Raw genomic sequence first — 19714 nt, forward strand, 5'->3', positions numbered from 1 at the left:
CTCCCTGGGATGTCTCACACCTCACAAGGATTACTTCAACATTCAATTTTGATATTTGTTTGGACTGGAGACTTGCCATCTGCTTCTTGTATTCTCCCCTAAAATGTTGACCATCATGAAAAGATTATCCTTGTTCTATTAATTTGAACAGGTTCACTTTATATGTCCTTACATTGCTTTTCCTATTCTTTTCATCATATGTGAGAGTGAAATCAGGAATTACATTTCTAGGGATGACATTTGTAAATAAAAGCCGAGCTGAGCTCCAGTCTTAGAACACTTAGAGAAGTACAAAAGGTTGGTGCGGTGAGTGGTACAAGGTAGAATTTAATTGAATAGGAAATAATGGAAACACACAAATACAATAAAACCAGATGAAAGTAGAAGTGTGAACTGTGCATAATAGGCATTTGGGTACCAGTGAATGATCACAGAGGATTGATTTTCTACTTGATGCTTCTATAATACTCTACAAAGTAATGAGAAAAAATTTCTTCACATACTCCCCACCCCTGGTTTCTTTGAGTTTGTGATCATGTGCTGATTGTTAAGAATCTCCTCATCATTTAGCTAATATATTCTTATATGTGTTTCCATGCACATGATATATGCATTGAATTTGAGAAAATTTTGTTTACACTGCCATGCTCCCTCTTAGAAAAGGGTATACAGAATTGTTTTAAAATTAGTAAATGATATTATTGATTCTAACTATAATAGTCCTTGACATACAATCATAATAGACCCTGCCCTTTATGAGTGTGTCATGAAAGTCATATAATGACTGACTAACATTATTTTATGATGTGTTTTGCAGTGGTAGTTAAGCCAATTACTGTGGTTATTAAGTGAACCAATAGTTTGCTAAGGCATGGTTATGCTGAAAACCAGAAGGAGGTGCTAATTTTTGGCAAAACTATCATAAAATATGGTCACATGGCTTTAGGACACTGAACACAACTGTAAATACAGCTGTGTTGCTGAGCTCCTGAAGTTTCATCACTTGTCCATGGAGGGGCCCAACTGTTGGATTTTTGAATCAGAGTCATAATTCCCCCCTTTTGGCATCAATTATAACTTTGAATAGTTGCTAAGCAGCTAGTCATAAGTTGAGGACCACCCTATGGCTAGTAATAGTATTGTATTGTGATTATGTCAACAGTTGGATACCAAAAATATATTTTAGAATAGTTTCATCTTCAATCACAAAAAGGAAGACATATTCTTACTTCTTTCTGCTTTGAGATTTTCTCTTATTATTATTTCCTACTCCACAACCCACATGCTGGCACAGAATCTCTGATACAGAAGCAGATGGGATAGAGAAGTGTGAAAAGATTTGGGAAATGAAATAGGGCTGTTTTGGGGAAGTTTTGAGAGAGTAGAAATTGGGCACAGGGGGATTCTGTATTTTTCCCTGAGAATCAGTAGCCCTAGAGAACAAAAATAGGTATACTAAAGCCAGAAATTGCAATAAAAGTTATTTATTATTAAATTTATTTACCTGGGGAAAGGGGCCTGGTAAGAAGGAAGGCTATCCAGAAGGGATGAAAAATGTACATCCAAAGATTCAAGTTAGTAAACTCCAAAAGGGGTTATGAAGAGCTCCATCTAATCCTCAACATGACAGATGAAAATCTGTGTTGATATCTTCAGATTATTGCCCTTTGAGACAATAATCCCAAATGCATAAATGTATGTTGATAATTCTGAATTGGCTCTAATGCTGTGTGTGTGCTCAGAATTATTCCGATGGGACTGGATGTCTCAAGCGGGCATTCTAATGCCATTATATAAGTGAAGTGCATCCATAGCAAGAATACTCAATGTGATTTTAGTTATCCAGTTTGAGCCAGGCTGATGATACAGGAGGCATATTTTTCTTCTGAGAAGACAGGCTTAAGTAATTGGGGAGTTAGAGCATAGGAAAAAAAATACACTAAAAAGGGCATATTTCAAGAATACCATCACACAGAGACTACTGCATTAAGAATAACTAATGTGCAAGCTCCCTCTTGGAAAACATAAACCGCTGATTGATATCAAGCTAAATGCACTGGAGGGTTTGTGTAGCCAGTCATAAAAGAGGATGACATTGCCATTATGTTTTTCCCTGTTGTGATTAGTTGATACGCAGCCAACAGACAGATTGCTGAGCTGAACTACACTGATCTTTGGCGCAGAGCGGCTGCTAGGGCCGTGAAGGGCTTCTATTGCAGATGCTGTTTTTGACTTGGCCATGGCACAGCAGGGGAGCTCCCAATAGTGCCAGGCATTGTCTAGGGTGTTGCCTGACCTCCTGCAGATGCTCCTCAGGAATCTTCCTCCAGAGGCCAAGATGATGGGATCAACTGCAAAGGTGTCTTTGATCGATTAATTTCTTTTTCTTGGTGTTAACATTTTAACTAAGTTAGGCAAATTATACAGATGCTGGGCTTACTGACCAGAAGATTGTCAGCAAAAGGAACTGCATGACGGGGTGTGCTCTTGTCACTTGCCCCAGATCTTGCCCACCTAGCAGATCCAAAGCATGCAAATCAGAGGTGATATTCTGCCAGTTCGCACCGGTTCAGGCGAACCGGTAGTGGCAGTGGCGCAAGGCTGTGCCCACCCACCCAGATGTCATCATGGACCTGCGCATGCGCAGAAGGTTCTGTGCATGCCCAGACATGCCGCACAGGAGCGAAGCGAGCGCTTCCACTACCAAACCAGTAGTGAAGATAAGAGGATACCATTACTGATGCAAATGTGAATAGATAAATAGGTACCATATTGATGAGAAGATAACAGTGTTCCGTGTGCCTCAGAGTATAGTCATGCTGGTCACGTGACTACAGAAATGTCCACACTGGCTCCCTTGGCTAAGAAACAGAGATAACCATCCCCTTAGAGTCGGACCCAACAAAACAAGGGAAACCTTTACCTTTTTACTTCTCAATGTTTAGACTTTGAACGGTATTGAGCCAGCAAGAAAGAGTGACATCCAATATAAATTGTGCTGGCCTTCTTGGCAAGGCCTCTTTTGGTCCTTCTGCCTTAGTGGAGACAAATTCCTACTAGTCTCATAGAGGACAAATTATGAGTAGCCTAAACTTTTGTATGAAGGATTTGACAGGAGCTTCTAAAAGCAGCAGCCAAGCATTTTGCAGGCATCTGTTCTATGGAAGCCAGCTGTCCAATTTCTCTTGCACCTATGCCAAAATGGTTTAAGAGACCAATCCTAGAAGTCAGAGAAGAAGTAGGGTGCCTAGAGAACCCTGAAATGGCCAAGAGGAATCAGGAAGATGGCCATCCATGATGGGTAACATATTTGAGGAAGCAGCCTATCATTTTGCTTTATATTTTGAAAATGAAGGGATATACTTGGAAAATAGCTGCAAAGGACAGGGAATAACAGAATAACATAGCTGAAAGGGACCTTGGAGTTCTTCTAGTCCAAGCCCAGTTCAAGCAGGAAACCCGTTCCATTTCAGACAAATAGTTGTCCAATTTATTCTTAAAAACCTCCAGTGATGGAGCACCCACAATTCTGAAGGCAAACAATTCCACTGATAATTGTTCTGTCAGGAAATTTCTCCTTAGCTCTAGGTTACTTCTCTCCTTAATTAGTTTCCATCCATTGCTTCTTGTCATGCCTCCAGATGCTTTGGAGAATAGGTTGATCGCCTCTTCTTTGTGGCAGCCCCTCAAATATGGAACTGCTATTGTGTCACCCCTAGTTCTTCTTTTCACTAGACTAGACATATCCATTTCCTACAACTGTTATTCATATCAGATTAAAGAAATAAGAAATAAACAAAAGACTTTTAGCACATTATGGTTAGTTTCAGGGTTGAGGCTGCTAGTTTAAGAAAAAAGAAAGAAAAAGAAAGAAAATAAAAGAATACAAAATGCCAACCTTTTGAGAGAAGCTAGGTCAGGAAACAGAGACCATAAGAAATAGAATTCTACTGATATAGTCTATAACGGATGGAGACCGATGGCCCTTTTATGACCTGTAGACTTCAACTCCCAGAATTCTTGAGCTAGCCATGCTGGCTCAGGAATTCTGGGAGTTGAAGTCCACAAGTCATAAAGGGGCTATTATCAGTTCTGGTCTATAATATCAAAATCTTGAAAGCCTGGCAGGGTTCTTTTTCGTTCCCTCTTAATCCCAAGAGAGCCAAGGCGGGCCAATCTTGAGTTTCTCCCTCATTCAACTAATGATTTTGTAATGGCTGCTGTATATTTCCTTCAAGGCCATCTTTATATTTCTCTATAGACAATCTAAGGTTGTAGTTTAGCTAACTGAGCCTCAAGTACTTGTTAGTGAGACCTATTCTCTCCCCTCCCCCTTCTCAACATCTGTATAGTTAAAGTGTTGGTGGCTGCATTCCACTAAGGAGACCTGTTCTGGTGGACTGAAATTCAAATCAGTAATGGTGACTTTGGGCTTGTTCTCCAGGATGGAGTAGCTTGAGCAGGTTACATCAGTACAAGGTACCAGATCTGGGTTATAACAAAATAATAATCAGATGACCACTTTTCTGTATCTCTTTGCTGCCATCTTATGGTTGATACTGATGCAGTCTTACCTGTACCCGGTTTGATTTCCAATTCATAGAAAGTGATTATTTAAACAATCTGTTTAATAAAATGTAACAGCTGGGACTGCTGAAATATACACCCTCCAGAAAGGCAGAACAACATATCTTGTTTCCCAGCTGGATATGGCAATTCTTGGTGATGACTCAGTTCCAAAGCCTGTGGAAGTACAAAAACATGGTTTTCATTTCTATGCAGGGATGGGACTTTGGCTATCCTTCAAATGAAAATGGAAGTGCAAGGTTCCTGCTGTGCTCTTGCTCTCCCTGTATCCTCTGTGGAGCATAAGCTGGTTTTATATTAAGTTTCTAAGATAAGGCGGTGATCAGAAGGGCTACAGCAGCAGTGTTAGGGGAGTTGGGGCTGATAGCTGGCATTCTCTGTGGGAGCTCCCCTCTTTTAGAATACTGTAGCTTCCCTCCCTTCATATCTTCAGGTCACCCTTCTCCCTTGGCATGGCTTTCCAGAAAGTTGTGGAGATGTTCTGGAAATCCTGGGGGCTTAAGTGGGGGCAGTGAGAGTTATCAAAACCCAAGTATATTTATCCTGATTTAATCTAATATGATAATTATAGATTATGGTCATGATAATTTGATGTTGCATTGGCTAGTTGCCATTGTCTTTTCTGTGTTATTTACGGTCTTTTAAAGATTGAAGCCGCTCGATAAGTTTCATAAATAAATAAAAAATGAAACAGAGCCAGTTTGTCTAATAGTTACAGCATCAAAACAAAACAATAAATGAAATTAAATTAAATACATTAATAAAATAAAATAATAAATAAGAAAAAATTATGCCACTCTAGGCAGTTGCTTCTGGTATGTGGCTTTATGGCTGTACCAGAACACAACCAGGTTTTGGATTCAGATAGGACTGCATCTTTTTGAAAGTCCCAAAGCAGGTTCCATTTCTACCTTGACTATATTAAGGCTGTTGGGGTTGCATTGATATAATAATCTTTCCCTCCATCCCTCTCTCCTTCTCTCTCCCTCCCTCTCTTCTTCTCTCTCCTTACCTCCCTCCTTCCCTGCCCTCTCTCACACACACAGCGAGGAAGGGGAGGCCAGAATTTTATTTTTTGCTTTATCAGAAGAGTGTTTTTCTTTTATAAAAAAGTACTGTAAACCTCTAGAGGAGTAGTTACATGCTTGGCCTTTTTCAATATTGTCAAGGCATTCTTGTCTCACACATTTCCAAGCTCCTGGTCTCTCACCTCTTCCTTACAGAGGTGAAGCTGCTGTGCTATCATATTATCATTGTATCATTATTTTAATCTCAAGGGGAGGAATGGTGCCATGGTTGCAGAGTCCATTTGCGACATCTTAGCTGACACTGTTTGCAAAGAGACTTGCCAAACAAAACAAACCTTGCATTGGGGTTAGGATGGAGGCAGATGTGTTTGCTGATGGATCAACAGGAAGGATAATATGGTATTTTCACTGTTTTAAGGGTGGCTATGAAGATGTAACTTGGAGGTGTGTGTGTCAAGGTATAAATACTCCTTGAGGATTTGGGATCAATCATCCCCAGTCACCAAATTGTTTCCTTTCTGATGTGGAACAAGGGAAGGATTATCTAGTACCCTACTTTCCACCTCTATTCCAATGTTGTTGTGTACAAAAGAGATTTAAAACTTGCATAATCCAAAGTCTCTGTCTTTGGAATGGTTTGTGCTAATTATCCAGATGTGATTTTTCTAGTGATTTTGGAAAGTTCTGTCTGTTTTGAAATATATCCATCATGTAGACTGTTGATACGAAGTCCTCTACCTTTTTTTAATCTCTTGCCTGTTGCTCTCCCTGCTTGTGATATTTCATAATATTTAATAAATAAACATAACTGTATTTTTGTACTATCTGAACTGACTGGTAGGTGCTTATTTTGATCTCTGTATACTTGGCTACTTTAAGATATGTGGGACTTCAGCTTCCGGAATATCCCAGCAAAACTGGGATATGGACAAGAAAGGATGGATTAAAAAAAGATCCAGAAGTGCAGGAATGACGTGTTATTAGGAACAATTGAATTAAGTCACAATAGTAGTAGTTGTAGGAGTTTCCAACTACAGTGTTATTACTCCCCAAAATCCTAACATCTCCTGCTTTTACAATGTGGATGCTTGTATTAGAACTAAAAGTTTAGCTTCTGAACTGTTTAATTAGTATATTTGTATTCTTGCCTCAATGGGACAGCATTTGGATTATAATTATATATGACTGGCAATTTTCCTGGGGCTCATCTAATCTCAAGCCAAAGCCCTGTAATCATAGTCCAGCTACCTGATTTAGCTGCTCTGAAATAGCCGAGGGCCTCAGAAATGGCATCTCGTGCAGCCAAACGCTAAAGAAAAACAGGAATACTAAGGTTTTTGAGGAATGTTTATTAACATTAAGATATGTACATGGCTCTCTTCAGACCTTGATATTTCAAATGTCATTATTCACAAGCATCAGTGGAATGGATACAGACACTTTTACTTCTTGTTTTTGTGCATAAACAGCCAAGCAACAGGAATTTTTCCCTATGTTTACATTCAGTTCTTATGTCTTAGAGCTGTGGTGGTGATGCATATCAAGAGATAAAAAAGGGTTATTCTCCCCTTTAAGGCAAGGGTCTCCAAACTTGGCAACTTTAAGACTTGTGGACTTCAACTCCCAGAATTCCTTAGCCAGCGATGCTAAGTCTTAAAGCTTCACAAGTCTTAAAGTTGCCAGGTTTGGAGACCCTTGCCCTAAGGAATAAAATAAAACAGTGGAAAGATCCAAGATAGATTGGAAATAGTTTTCCAATAATTTTTGTGTCTCATCAGTGAAATTCTCTACTTAGAAGCAATTTTCAGAATGCAGAAGCCCCTCTTCCTCCCCACCCACCACCAGCATTTCCCAAACAGTAAAAAGGAATGTGTCCTTTGAAATACATTAAGCCATTAGCATCATAATTATATCATGACTGTTAATATACATTTAAAAATATTGCTTTTTTAAATGATAGAATATTCTCTCACAAGACATTGCAAACTACACAATAAATGCAAACAAATATCTGTAGACATGTACATGAATTAACCAGTGGGGCTGGGTGGAGGGAAAGATATAAACATTTTATTTCTGGTCAGGAATTTTAAAAACAAACAACACATCTTTGTCCATTTACAGTTGCAGTGGAGAGAACCGCAGATTGGTTCAAAGAGTAGTCGGCTATTAGACAACTTAGAAGCAATCACTAAGGTGAATCCTTTTTGGTCAATATTTTCTGCGAGCTCCACAATTTCAAAATACAGACTTGCCCAAATGATTACAGCACTATGGATATCAGATAGAAAGTTAAGGCAACCCAGCAGTATTTGAATGACATGTAACTCTGCATTGTCAATGATTGTAAATGGTCATGCCAGTGATTTTTCAACATCTGCTTTTTTCTCCTTCAGGTGTGGTAGTAATCATTAGGTAGGTCCCTGTAAGATTGAAAACCGAGTTATCCAAAATTTAGGCTCAGTGGAAAGCATGGGGTTGTTTAAGATTTCCTGTAGATAAATGTAGTTGGTTTTGCAATATAAACTGCACAGTGGGATACTTTCTGTTTTAAAAAAGCATAAAAATGAATTGTTGAAGAATGGTAGCTCATGAGACCTTTGATGAAATTGCATGGCTGTCTAATTTAGACATGATTTATTTCTGAATTTCTGTAGGTCTGCAAGCTTTATTTGATTTAACTGGTAGCCAATTCAAGTGCAATTTTAGTTGAATAACAAGCAAATGACAAATTTGAATTGGCAGAGCTGAAATCTAAAGGCACAATAAGGTTATTATTTTAAGGCATTTTGATTCTGGTTTGTTACTGCAAGAGGAAAGGAAGCTATTAGATATGGTATTTTTCTAGTAAAGAATAATAACTGTGATGTCTTGGATCTGCTGGGTTGGAGGTCCAGATGGACCGATTCATCCCAGGACAACTTAACCAAGGGCTTTCAAAGGAATATCCATGATGTGTTCCTCTTGGCTGGGCAACTGGACTCTTACCTCTGACATTGGCATGTCCTCTTGGCAAGCAAATGTTGCTTAATTTGTGCCATCCTCTTGGCTTGTTGCTGCCAAAAAATAAAAGAAAGATCCTTCTCATTTCATGTTCTTTCAGATCTGCTTCCATTTGTTGTTGTTGTTGTAGAACCCAACCTCCCTTTCGGTTTATGGATATGGAGAAACTCACCTGTTTCTGCTTAATACGTTTACAAGTAGGTACACAGACACCAACAAGAATTAACAGCAGAAGCATTGCGCCAATTCCTGAGGCTATTTTGATCAGTGAGAAAGTATTCTCTAAAGTAGTCTCATTTGAGAGCTTTTCTGTGGGGGGAAAAAGATTGGAAGTTGAGGAGAACAGAATGTGCACAGAAACAGAGCCAGGAACAAGATGGTAGTGTTACTTACCTTGGAACTTACCCAGAATATAGTCAATACTGATTTTCACATCGTTGTTCACTTTGAAATCACACCTCCAGAGTCCTTCAGTTGTAGCTATGTGACAGAATCTATGCTCTGAAACGGGAGAGCCACATTTGGGTTCACTCGTAGAATTATTTACATAAACCCAGCACAATTCAGTCAGTGGAGAGATGATATGGAGTGGAGTGATATGACCACACAAGGTCACACTGTCTTCTTTGGATTTGAGCACAGGAGGGATAGCAGAGACTGCAGGGAAAGCAAGAAAAATATATTAGAGAGATCTTACGAGATCTAGGGGAGAATGTTCCTTCCCATGAAGAATATTTTATCATATGATCTAAAGTACCAGGCTATTCATTCATGGTGCTGGAAAGAGTCCCTTCTCAATGGAAAGAGGACAGAGGACAGATATCAAAGGATTCATACCTAACTTAAATCAGCAGTATGCAAAGATGATTCAAGTTTTCCCATAGATTGGCACCAAAATATGTAGTTGTTCAATTACATAGTCAACTTTCAGAAGTCAGTTTCCCCAAAAATAACTAGCTCGGAGTAATTAGCAAATCCTTCAGGTGTTGCAGCCATAATCCTGTGCAAACTATATTGATTGAACCATCAAATCAACTCTTCTTCTAATCTCATTGCCCCCATCCAAAGTTGGAGCCCTCTTATTTAATAAAGTTGAGGAATGATCTTTATTTCTCAGCTAGACGTTTCCCCAGCTGCAAGCACAGCAACCAAGGTCCCATCAAAATGTGTCCTTAGCCTTCATGCCAGAGATAGCAGAGTTGGGTTAATTACAATCTACAAAATATTACAGATGCAGGTAGTTCTCCACTTACAACTAGTCACTTAGTGACTATTTGAAATGAAGACAGACCTCCCCCCCAAGCTACTTACGACTATTTTCAAAGTTACAATGGCCACACATCATTACACAATTGTATTTTGGGTGCTTGGCAACCAGCTGACATTTACAGCTGTACGAAGTATCATGTGACCAAGATTTGTGATTGGTTCCTGCAAAAAATGGCAACTGAGGAAAATTGATTTCTTTCACAGCTGCAGCATTTACTTAGCCATCGTGGCATTCACTTAACAAACACTGCAAAAATGTCAAAGAAATTGGGTCCAGTCACATGATGCCTCAACATTCGACTGCAATGACTTAGGACCATAATTTCGGAGGGAAATATGATAATAAATCGAGGATTGCCTGAATCTATAAGACAGAATGGGAAATAGATTCTTTCACACTAACACAGTGTTTCTCAACCTTGGCAACTTGGAAGATGTCCGGACTTCAACTCCCAGAATTCCCCAGCCAGCATTTGCTGGCTGAGGAATTCTGGGAGTTGAAGTCCACACATCTTCAAGTTGCCAAGGTTGAGAAACACTGCACTAACACCTTACTTTTCAAACGTCAAAGTTGGTTTGAATTTACTAAGTAGTACTAAAAACCTCCAGTGATGAAGCACCCACAACGACTGAAGGGAAGATGTTCCACTGGATAATTGTCCTCACTGTTCGCAAGTTTCTCCTTAATTCTAGGTTACTTCTCTCCTTGATTAGCTTCTATCCATTGTTTCTTGTCCTTCTCTCTGGTGCTTTGAAAAATAAATTGATCCCTCCTCTTTATGGCAGCCTCTCAAATACTGGAATACTGCTGCCATGTCCTCCTTCTTTTCTCTAAACTAGCCAAACACAAATCCTGAAATCGTTCTTCATATGTTTTAGTCGCCAGGCCTTTAATCATCTTAGTTGCTCTTTTTTGCACTTTTTTTCAAAGTCTCAACATCTTTTTTGTAATGTGGTGGCCAAAACTGGGATGCAGTATTCCAGGTGTGGTCTTACCAAGACTTTTTAAAGTGGTACTATTACTTCACGTGATTTTGATTCTATGCCTCTGTTTATACAACCAAGGATTGCATTAGCTTTTTTGGCTGCTTCCTCACACTGCTGCCTCATGTTTAAGTGATCATCCACTAAGACTCCAACGTCCCTCTCACAGTTACTGTTTTGAGCCAGGTTTCGCCTAATCTGTACTTGTACCTTTTGTTTTTCCTGTAAAACCTTGCTTTTCTCCATATTGAATTTCATTTTGTTGGATAGAGCCCATTGTTCAAGCCTGCCAAGATCTTTTTGGATCCTGAGCTTGTCTTCTGAGGTGTTGGCTATTCCTGCAAGTTTACTGTCATCTGCAAATTTGATGAGTTCGCCTTTTATACCATCATCTACGTCATTTATGAAGATATTGAAGAGTCAAAGAATGAAATAAGATTGGTTTGGCATAATCTGTTTTTAACCAATCTGTGCTGGCTACTAGTTATAACTTTATTTGTTTCTAGATGTTCACAGATCTGTTTTTTAATTATATTTTCCAGTATCTTCCCATGTACTGATGGTAGGCTGATTGGTCTGTACTCCTGCTTCCTTCCAACCTCCTCCTGCATATCTGTCAAGCAGACTACTTCTCAACTGAGATCTACTACCAGTACTGTTTTGAAAGGTCTCTTTTGATAGACCTGTACTTAGAAATAGCTTGACAGCTGCATCATAGGGTGCACCAAGCAGGAGCATCAGGAGAGCTCTCTCCAACTTCACCTCACATCCTTCCTCTGTACCTATACTGCAATCTGTCAGACTGGCTATTTTGGGTCACAGTGCTTCTGAAATAGTCTGACTGACAGAACTCACATCCAGAACACATCCATGCCTACATCCTTTTAGTCAGGCAACTTGACTGAGCCAACTCTTCTGAAACCCCTGTCTAATGTGACCTACTTCATTCCACACCAATTGTTCCCTAATGAGAACAATTAATTTCAAGAAGGTTGAGTTTTGACAATGTTAAAAAAAATGGCTGTGTTGATATTCAAAGGCAATAGCATCTACAATTAATATAGTAAGCTGAGATTGCATGTTATCATCAAACAGTTCAAGACTTGAGGACAGGAGCTGACGTCGCAGCGACACGACGGGGCTCCGAGATCGCAGTCGATACTTTTGCCCCTGGACAGTCCTTTTGAACCTAAACTGTCCTGAAGAGACAGTGACAGGGAAGAGTACGTCTTGCTGATCTCAGGGACATTGCAAAGTCCCTGATTGATCCAAGAGAATCTCTTCTTGCCGGCGACAGAAGCGTAGCCAAAAGCTGCTGAAATTGGGACAGCTCTAGGAAGGAAGGAAAGCGGAAAGAGAAAGTGTGTCCATCTGGTGAGGAAATCTTATTGTTACAAAAGAGACTACCCCCACCCCCAAATTAAAGCTAAATTAAATTTGAAAACAGAAGAAAATAAGCGGCGAAATTAAGCTACATTGGATAGTGTGTTACCTTTTTTAAATTTTCTTTTATGGATGGAATTTTTGCAAATATTTCCTATTTTTTAAAGTGAATGAATTAGTTTTTCTTCTTCTATTTCTTTTTTTACCTATTGATTAAAATCTCTGTCTTTATTTTTATAATACTGGTTTGGATGGTTTTTTTTCATTTTGCTTCACTTAAGAATTTTGTTTCTTTTAAGCCTGGAATATAAAGAAGATATAAAAGGAATACAAAAAGGGTTGTAATATCAGAGAGAAAGGAAGTAACACTGCCACTTGGAGGCTGGAGGCTTAAGTCCTGGAAACATTGCCCTTTCTTTTTTTGCTTTCATCATTTTGACTTTGCACTTCAAGGTTTTTCAGCTTGTTTATAGAGAGTGATAAGGAGAAGAGCATGGGTTGTTTATACAGGTGCTTTTTGGGAGCTTCATTGGCAACTGGAGAGAAGTGAAAACAAAGCTTTGTTTTGAAAGATTATAAATGAAGTGTCAAATCTAATAAAAACTTTTGAAGGCTAGAATGGCAGTGTTTACCAGTTGGAAGAATGGCACAACATCAAAAAGAAACCTTAACATTGCAAAATATTATGTTTGAAATTCAAAAATTACTAGAAGTAACAGAGAAAATTGAGAAGAGATTGGAAAACATAGATTGTAATACAATAAAATTTGATGGAAAAATTGAATATGTTCATCAAATGGAAAAAGTGGAAGTTAGAGTCCTAAAAACTGAAGGGAAAAATGAACAAAGAGACAAGATAATTGTTGATACCAACAGTGAACTGAGCGTGGTTGGAAATGGAAAGAGTGGAATATGGAAAGGAGAGATAGATGGACATGAGCTCTACCCCAGATTTCAAGGTTTAGAAGAAGAAAAAGAGAACAATTGATGGATCTAAGGAGAGAAATTTTGTTGGAAGCACTATTGATAACCAAAGATAAGATGATTAAAGAAGCAGATGGAGGGTTTCGAGATTATATAAGATATGCAACAAGCAACAAGTTGCGAAGAGAAGTCCATACAAATCTTATTAAGGAAATAACCAGAAGACTAATCCCACAAATGGCAAAAGACATAAGGCTGCACTATTACTGGAAAGACACAGGTTGATATATGAAAGCTTATAATAAAAAGTTAGTCAAATTTAGTTAAATTTAGAGCATTATGTAAAAAATGAAATGATAATGGATATAGTTAGATAAATAATTGATAATGATAACAATGTATACATATGTATTGGTTTGATAAGAGGAAATTTGATATAAATTGTAATGGTGACTACGAAAGGAAGTTTAGAAATTCTGTTATGTATGAAAGCTTATTTAGTTAAAAATAATATATATATATGCACTGGTTTGATAAAAGGAAATTGGATATAAATTGCAAACAGTGATTAAGAAAGGAGGTCTAGAAACTTTGTTATTAAATATAATCATTTTTTTATTTAGAACATTTATAAAGATGTAATGTTACCGGATGATAATGAAAACAGTTGGAGGGGGGGGGGTGATGCCATGACGAGACAATGTGCGATCTCAAAGCTCTGAGGTTGCAGTCGACACTTTTATTGCTGGGGGGATTTCTCAGGGATATCACAAAATCTCCGAGAAAAGCAAGGCAAAAGTCTTCTGCTGGTAATAAAAATTCCAATCTGTCAAGTCTGACAAAATCAGGGCGACCTCAGAAAGGAACAAAACGATGTGGAAATAGAAAATGATACCAGCTGGTGAGAAACATTTATTGTTTTAAAAAATGAACTGCCTATAAAATCTAAAAACTAATTTAAATCAAAGAATAGAAGAACTTAGCGGCGAATTTGATTTTTGTAATGGTTCTGGACAGTGGTTATCTTACCTTTTAAATGTTATTTACATGGATTGATTCTAAGCAAAACTTTTTCAAATGGATGGATTATCCCTTTAACATTTCTCTGTGACTCTCTGTAAGATACAGATGGATTGTTTTGACTTCGACTTTCTAAGCTTTTATTGTGTGGCTGTTTGGCTTAGGATCTGATAAGATTTTACAGCTATTACTTTGAAGTCTGTTTTCGCTTGCAAAGAGTTTGCAAGTGAGTGTTTCAATCTTGCTGAGCTTCTAAGAAAAAATACAACTCCGTATAAACATGGTGTCTCCCCGAGAAGTATTCTTAGCTCTGGAGAGGGTGTTGGAGACAGAGGAAAGAATTGAGAGAAAATTGGATTATTTGGTGCATTTGGCAACGAAATGTGATGGAAAAATTGAGGATGTATTTCAAACACAAAATAAGAAGACTGAAATTCAAAAAATTGAAATGGAAGATGAATATAAAGAGACTGAGCTTGTTGATATTCATGGCAATTGGTTCATTTCTGAGGGAAGAAAGAGTGGAATATTGGAAAAGGAATTAAATGGAGAGAAAATTTACTTCAAAGGACAGGACATAGAAGAAGAAGAAAGCAAAAAAGAATTTATGGATTATGAAATACTATTTGCAAAATATTTGATAACACTGCTGAGAATTAAAGATAAGCTGAAAAAGGAAACAGAAGAAGAGCGTCAATATTATATGAGAAATATTATAAACAAGGAGTTGCAAAGAGGAGTCCATACAGATTTGTTTAAGAAGATGTTTGGAGGTCTGGATCCACAAATGGCAGAAGACATAAGATTGTTTTGCTACTGGAGAGATACAGGTTGATAGATGGAAGAGTATAATTTAAAACTAACTAAACTTAGTTAAATTCAGTGATAATAGGTATAGTTAAATAAAAATTGATAATGATAGTAATGTATACAATGTTGAGTTGTTATAATAAGTAATAATTGGATATGAATATTGAATGTTACCTGTGAAGAGAAGGTTAGAAATATTTTTGGACTATATATAAAGGTTATTAACAACAATAACAATAAAAAAGAATAAAATTAGACACAGCTAAGTTTTAACTAATGGGGGGAAATGTTATGATATAGGATATAGTTAAATAAAGAAAGGATAATGATAACTATATATATGGAGGATTAGAAAATTTCAATATTAAATATTATGGATGTTTAGCTAAAACAGGATATGAGGATATAATGTTAATGGAAGATATTATAAATAAGTAAATGAAATGTCAGCATGTGGTTATGTATTAAATCTTGGTATATTTTATGATGAAGGATGTTTAAATAATTATAGTCAAACAAAAGTGGAGGTATGATGATGGTAATATCATAAATATCTGAGTTAAAATATTAGAATTAATATGAATTATATTTGATGATGGTGGAAGAGATGCACAAAAGCCTTTTGTAACCAACTGATACACTTTCTACAGTATGTAAAGGAGGATTTGTATGTTTGTTTTGAAAATAATTTTTTTTTATTAAAAAAAGAAAACAGTTGACAGAATGCCATTAAGTGGTTTTTCTTTAAATTTTGGAATATTTTATATAAAAGGATGCTAAAATAATTATAGTCAAATGAAGTTTGAGGTATGATGATAGTAATATATATAAATATATTTGATTTAAAATATATAAGTTGATATGAATTGTAGGTGATAACTGGGGAATGGCTGCACGAAAGTTTTTTGTAACCAATTGACACACTTTCTACAATTTGTAATGGAAGATGGTTTTGTGTTTTTTGTGTTTTGTTTGTCTGTGTTTATTGAAAAATAAAAAATTCTTATATAAACAAAAACAGATCAAGACTTATTCCTACCGTTCACAAATATTAGGTTGATGGTTTTACTCAAAGTTCCATGTTTAAATCCAAGACGGCATTGGTACTGTCCAGCATCTCCAGAATGGACATTGGATAAAGAGAAAGAGCTATTGTTGTTTATGTAAGGCCCCGTCATGAGAATATTATTCTTAAGCCATTTCCAAGACTGGACTTTTGGAATCTCCTGATCTCTTTTTTCTTGCAGGTCAATATTCAAAGGACAGGAAAGGAGGATGCTGCTGTTGATAGTGGCAAAATGGAACTCATCCAATGGATTGGAAAAACCTGATTTTATGTCCAACCAAAATAGAAAGTAACATATGATCAGAATTGTGTGCATTGCTGCTTTTCCACTGTAGAAAAAGACTATGGCCCTTTCCCCTCTACAGTAGTGACTTAAAGTACTAATCTTGAGATGGCAGAAAACATTTGCTTCCCTCTGAGCTAATCCCTACTCTGTGGCTGATTCAGGTTACTGCTGAAAGGGATTTTCTTGTTTTGTGAATGTGACACTCATTGATGGAAAAGTCATCAAAATAAAGAACAGGGAAATTGTAAAAAAAAAAAAAATCAACACATTCCCAGTTCAAGCTCCCTCATTGTTTTGGGGATACCACAAGGGCCACTGAGATGCGTAACAATAATTTTGCTTGGGCATGCTGGAAAAAGAGGTTCTGAAGTTTTTACTGCAACATTTTGACAAAAAATATATCTGATAAAATAACTATAGACAGTGGGCAGTAGTGAACAGAGAACAATAGCATTCTATCCTATCTGTAACGTAAATGTGAGTTAACATAGGATGTACATTCCAGAAAAAGTCAGTGATGAAGTAACCTTATCTTGGCACAATGCAGTGATATTGGAAGCAGTTAGCAGAGCAAATGATGCTTGATGCTGAACTTTTTATGAGGAAAGACTTTGAGAGTACCCAAGTTTCAGGCTCGTTGAACCAAATTTAATGACTTCTCTTACCTAGTACCTTGACATTGTAGGAGAGGTTGATATTATAATCGGGATGAGAGATGTGACATTTCCATATCCCATTATCCTGAACTGTAAGGTTTAATATCTGTAAGCTACCCATGTGCCGTTTCCATCGTGGCTCGTTCCCTGTTACTTTGGTATTGTAGGGTTCAAACCATTCAATCGTGGCATCTTTGACAGGAGACACACTCAGCTTTAAAGTATCACCTTGCAGGAGGTATCCACTTTTAGATCCGGTAACTGTGAAAGAAAGAAGGCCTACTGGTCAATTTTCCTTCCCATGCCTCTTCCCAAGGATAATTTATTTGTTTAATTACTCATTCAATAGCAGGGAGAAGAAGAGATAGACAGAGACAAAGAGGCAGATTTCATGATCTCTGTTCCACAATTCACCTGTCCACACTTCGATATCATAAGTAGCCACCTGCTTTCCATCCACATCACAGACATATTGTCCTGGTTCTGCTTTTGGCAGTTCTAGAGAAAAAGTCTCCTCATCCTTCAATATGTATGTTACAGACCTTTCACCTTTGAAGAAAAAAGAACTGGATGAAATTAAACCATAAACACAAAGACTCATATCTCTTTTTATTGGCTATATGTGGAAGGGTTCGACCAGTTTTACCTTTAAATACTTGGTGTTTCATTTTCCGTACCAGAAGTCTTCCATTATGTTTCCAGACTATTCTGTTTGGAGTGCTCTGGTCAGTTTTACTTCGACACTGAAGAAAGACAGACTTGCCAGCAGCAACATTTATCTTTTCAGCCCTTGTGGAAAAAGTTTCCCCCAGAAGAGCTAAAAAGTCAAAATAATGGAAGAAGAAAGAAAATCAACGAGAAACAAATGAGATTTCCTCAACACTGAATTATGGATGTTTCTGAGCCCAAAGTGTGTAATCTGAGTCACTGTACTCAGTCACTCTATTGGCCTTTTATTTTATGTAACTCATTATGTTTTAACGTGTCTGCTGATTTACTCTGGAGTTTTTGGAAAGTCTGTAATTAGCAAAAACAAATTGTCACTGTACAAGGAATTTGTTTTGAAGCAGGGTCAAGGAGAAATGAAGAATAAATTGATCAGCCACCTGGACAAAGAAGATAAATGTGCACATCGTTATTTTTATAAGCTATCATGAAAGATAGGTTATATCTAGATTTTTAAACCAAAGGAGAGTAATTGGATTTAGTGGTGATATAGCAAACCTGCTGGTAATGTGAAAATTCTGTTCTTTGTTGTGAGCATAGATATCAGTGCCCTACTTCTCAATGGGCTTTTTCACAGCAAGGCCATAGAAAAAGATTAAAAATTAGGGATGTGCTGCATTTTGGATGCAAAGTTACAGAGGTGGTTTAGAGTGGACATGAGCCCACACATCATATCAGTCAGTGGCTGCTCTAAGAACCTGGCTTAGTGGTTAAGACATTGGGCTTGTCAGCTGGAAAGCTGTCAGCTCAGGTTTGAGACCTCAGCATCATGTGATGAGGTGAGCTCCTATCCTCGTCCCAGCTCCTGCCAACCTAGCAGTTAGAAAGCATGCGAATGTGGGTGGATAAATAGGTACCACTTTGTTAGGAAGATAACAATGGTCTGTGATGTCATGCTGGCCACTTGACTGAGGAAACGTCTTTGGACAACGCTAGCTCAATGGCCTTGAAATGAGCACCGCCACCCATAGTAGGCGGTGATTAGTGGACTAAAAATATCCACAGAGATTCTCATGCAATCCCAAGAAAATTGGAAGTTCAATTTAAGGGGACACCAACAAGTGAGTTTTAACTGATGGCTAGAGTCCATTGCATTTGGTCAAAAACTCTTTGGGTTTTTACAACTGCTTTATGTTTCTATATTCTACATTCTGCTACTTTTGAATATGAGTTTATTTCTGTTCCAGAATATCGGGGGAATACCAGAATATCGGGGGAATATCGGGGGAATACCAGCTGATATTAGGCTTCTTTTTAGACAACAATTTCAGGGAGAGAGTTAAACCTGCATTGGCCAAAACCAGTAATGGATAGATTCACATTCCTCTCTCTGGACACTTCTTTCTTTCTTTCTCTTTCTGCCTATGAAGTAATTGTTTTAGTTATGCTTCTATTGAGGGTTGTATGTTGGTCTCATGAAAATTTAAGGAGGGGAGGATAAACTTGGGAAAGAAGCAAACCTGAAAGAGATTCATAAGGATAAAATAGTGTTTATAACTTTACTTTATAAAGGAAAATTCAAGAGAAAAATCAATAAATAATTAAATTAAGTAAACATAAAGGACAGTCCTTTACATTAAAGGATGTATATGTCACTGTTTCTTAAGGCCACATGTCTCCCACCTTCGCTTTAGAACTTCTATATAGATAATTCATGATGGCCATCATGAGTACTTCTCAGTATGTATGCTGATGAACTGCTAAGAATAACCCATTGGGGCTTCCCCCTTGCCAGCAAAAGTTATGAAAAGAAATGAAAATTGTTAGACTGAAGACAGGAAAATAAGAGATCAAATGACAGTTCCATTGTGCCACAAATATATCTTGTGATAAACTCACCCATGTAAAGAACAAAGGCAACAAGAATTCTGTTTAAAACCATATTCACCAATGCACCTTTTCACCCGGACAACTGACAGCTGCAATAAGTTCCTGGCAGAAAAAAATAAAAATCATCCAGAAAAGTCAGCAT

At 37.6% G+C, this 19714-nt stretch overlaps 1 protein-coding gene across 2 annotated transcripts in view; it reads right to left on the reverse strand.

Moving 5' to 3' along the window:
* Nucleotides 1-7267: 7267 nt before the first annotated feature.
* The window catches only part of LOC116506394 (T-cell surface glycoprotein CD4-like), a 36482-nt gene continuing 24035 nt past the window's right edge, over nucleotides 7268-19714 (reverse strand). Inside the window, exons 2-10 of one of the 2 annotated variants that reach the window (XM_032214122.1) lie at nucleotides 19582-19674; nucleotides 17663-17833; nucleotides 17431-17565; nucleotides 17026-17277; nucleotides 16048-16335; nucleotides 9024-9275; nucleotides 8791-8927; nucleotides 8604-8671; nucleotides 7268-8038 (exon numbers count right to left, since the gene is read on the reverse strand). In XM_032214122.1, the coding sequence (XP_032070013.1) occupies nucleotides 8008-8038; nucleotides 8604-8671; nucleotides 8791-8927; nucleotides 9024-9275; nucleotides 16048-16335; nucleotides 17026-17277; nucleotides 17431-17565; nucleotides 17663-17833; nucleotides 19582-19624 (1377 nt within the window). In that variant the 5' untranslated portion in view covers nucleotides 19625-19674 and the 3' untranslated portion in view covers nucleotides 7268-8007. Of the gene's footprint in view, nucleotides 8039-8603; nucleotides 8672-8790; nucleotides 8928-9011; nucleotides 9276-16047; nucleotides 16336-17025; nucleotides 17278-17430; nucleotides 17566-17662; nucleotides 17834-19581; nucleotides 19675-19714 lie in introns of both variants that reach the window. The other variant, XM_032214121.1, reaches the window with a different exon arrangement.

Source organism: Thamnophis elegans, chromosome 3, assembly GCF_009769535.1.
Source record: "Thamnophis elegans isolate rThaEle1 chromosome 3, rThaEle1.pri, whole genome shotgun sequence".
Taxonomy (NCBI): Eukaryota; Metazoa; Chordata; class Lepidosauria; order Squamata; family Colubridae; genus Thamnophis; species Thamnophis elegans.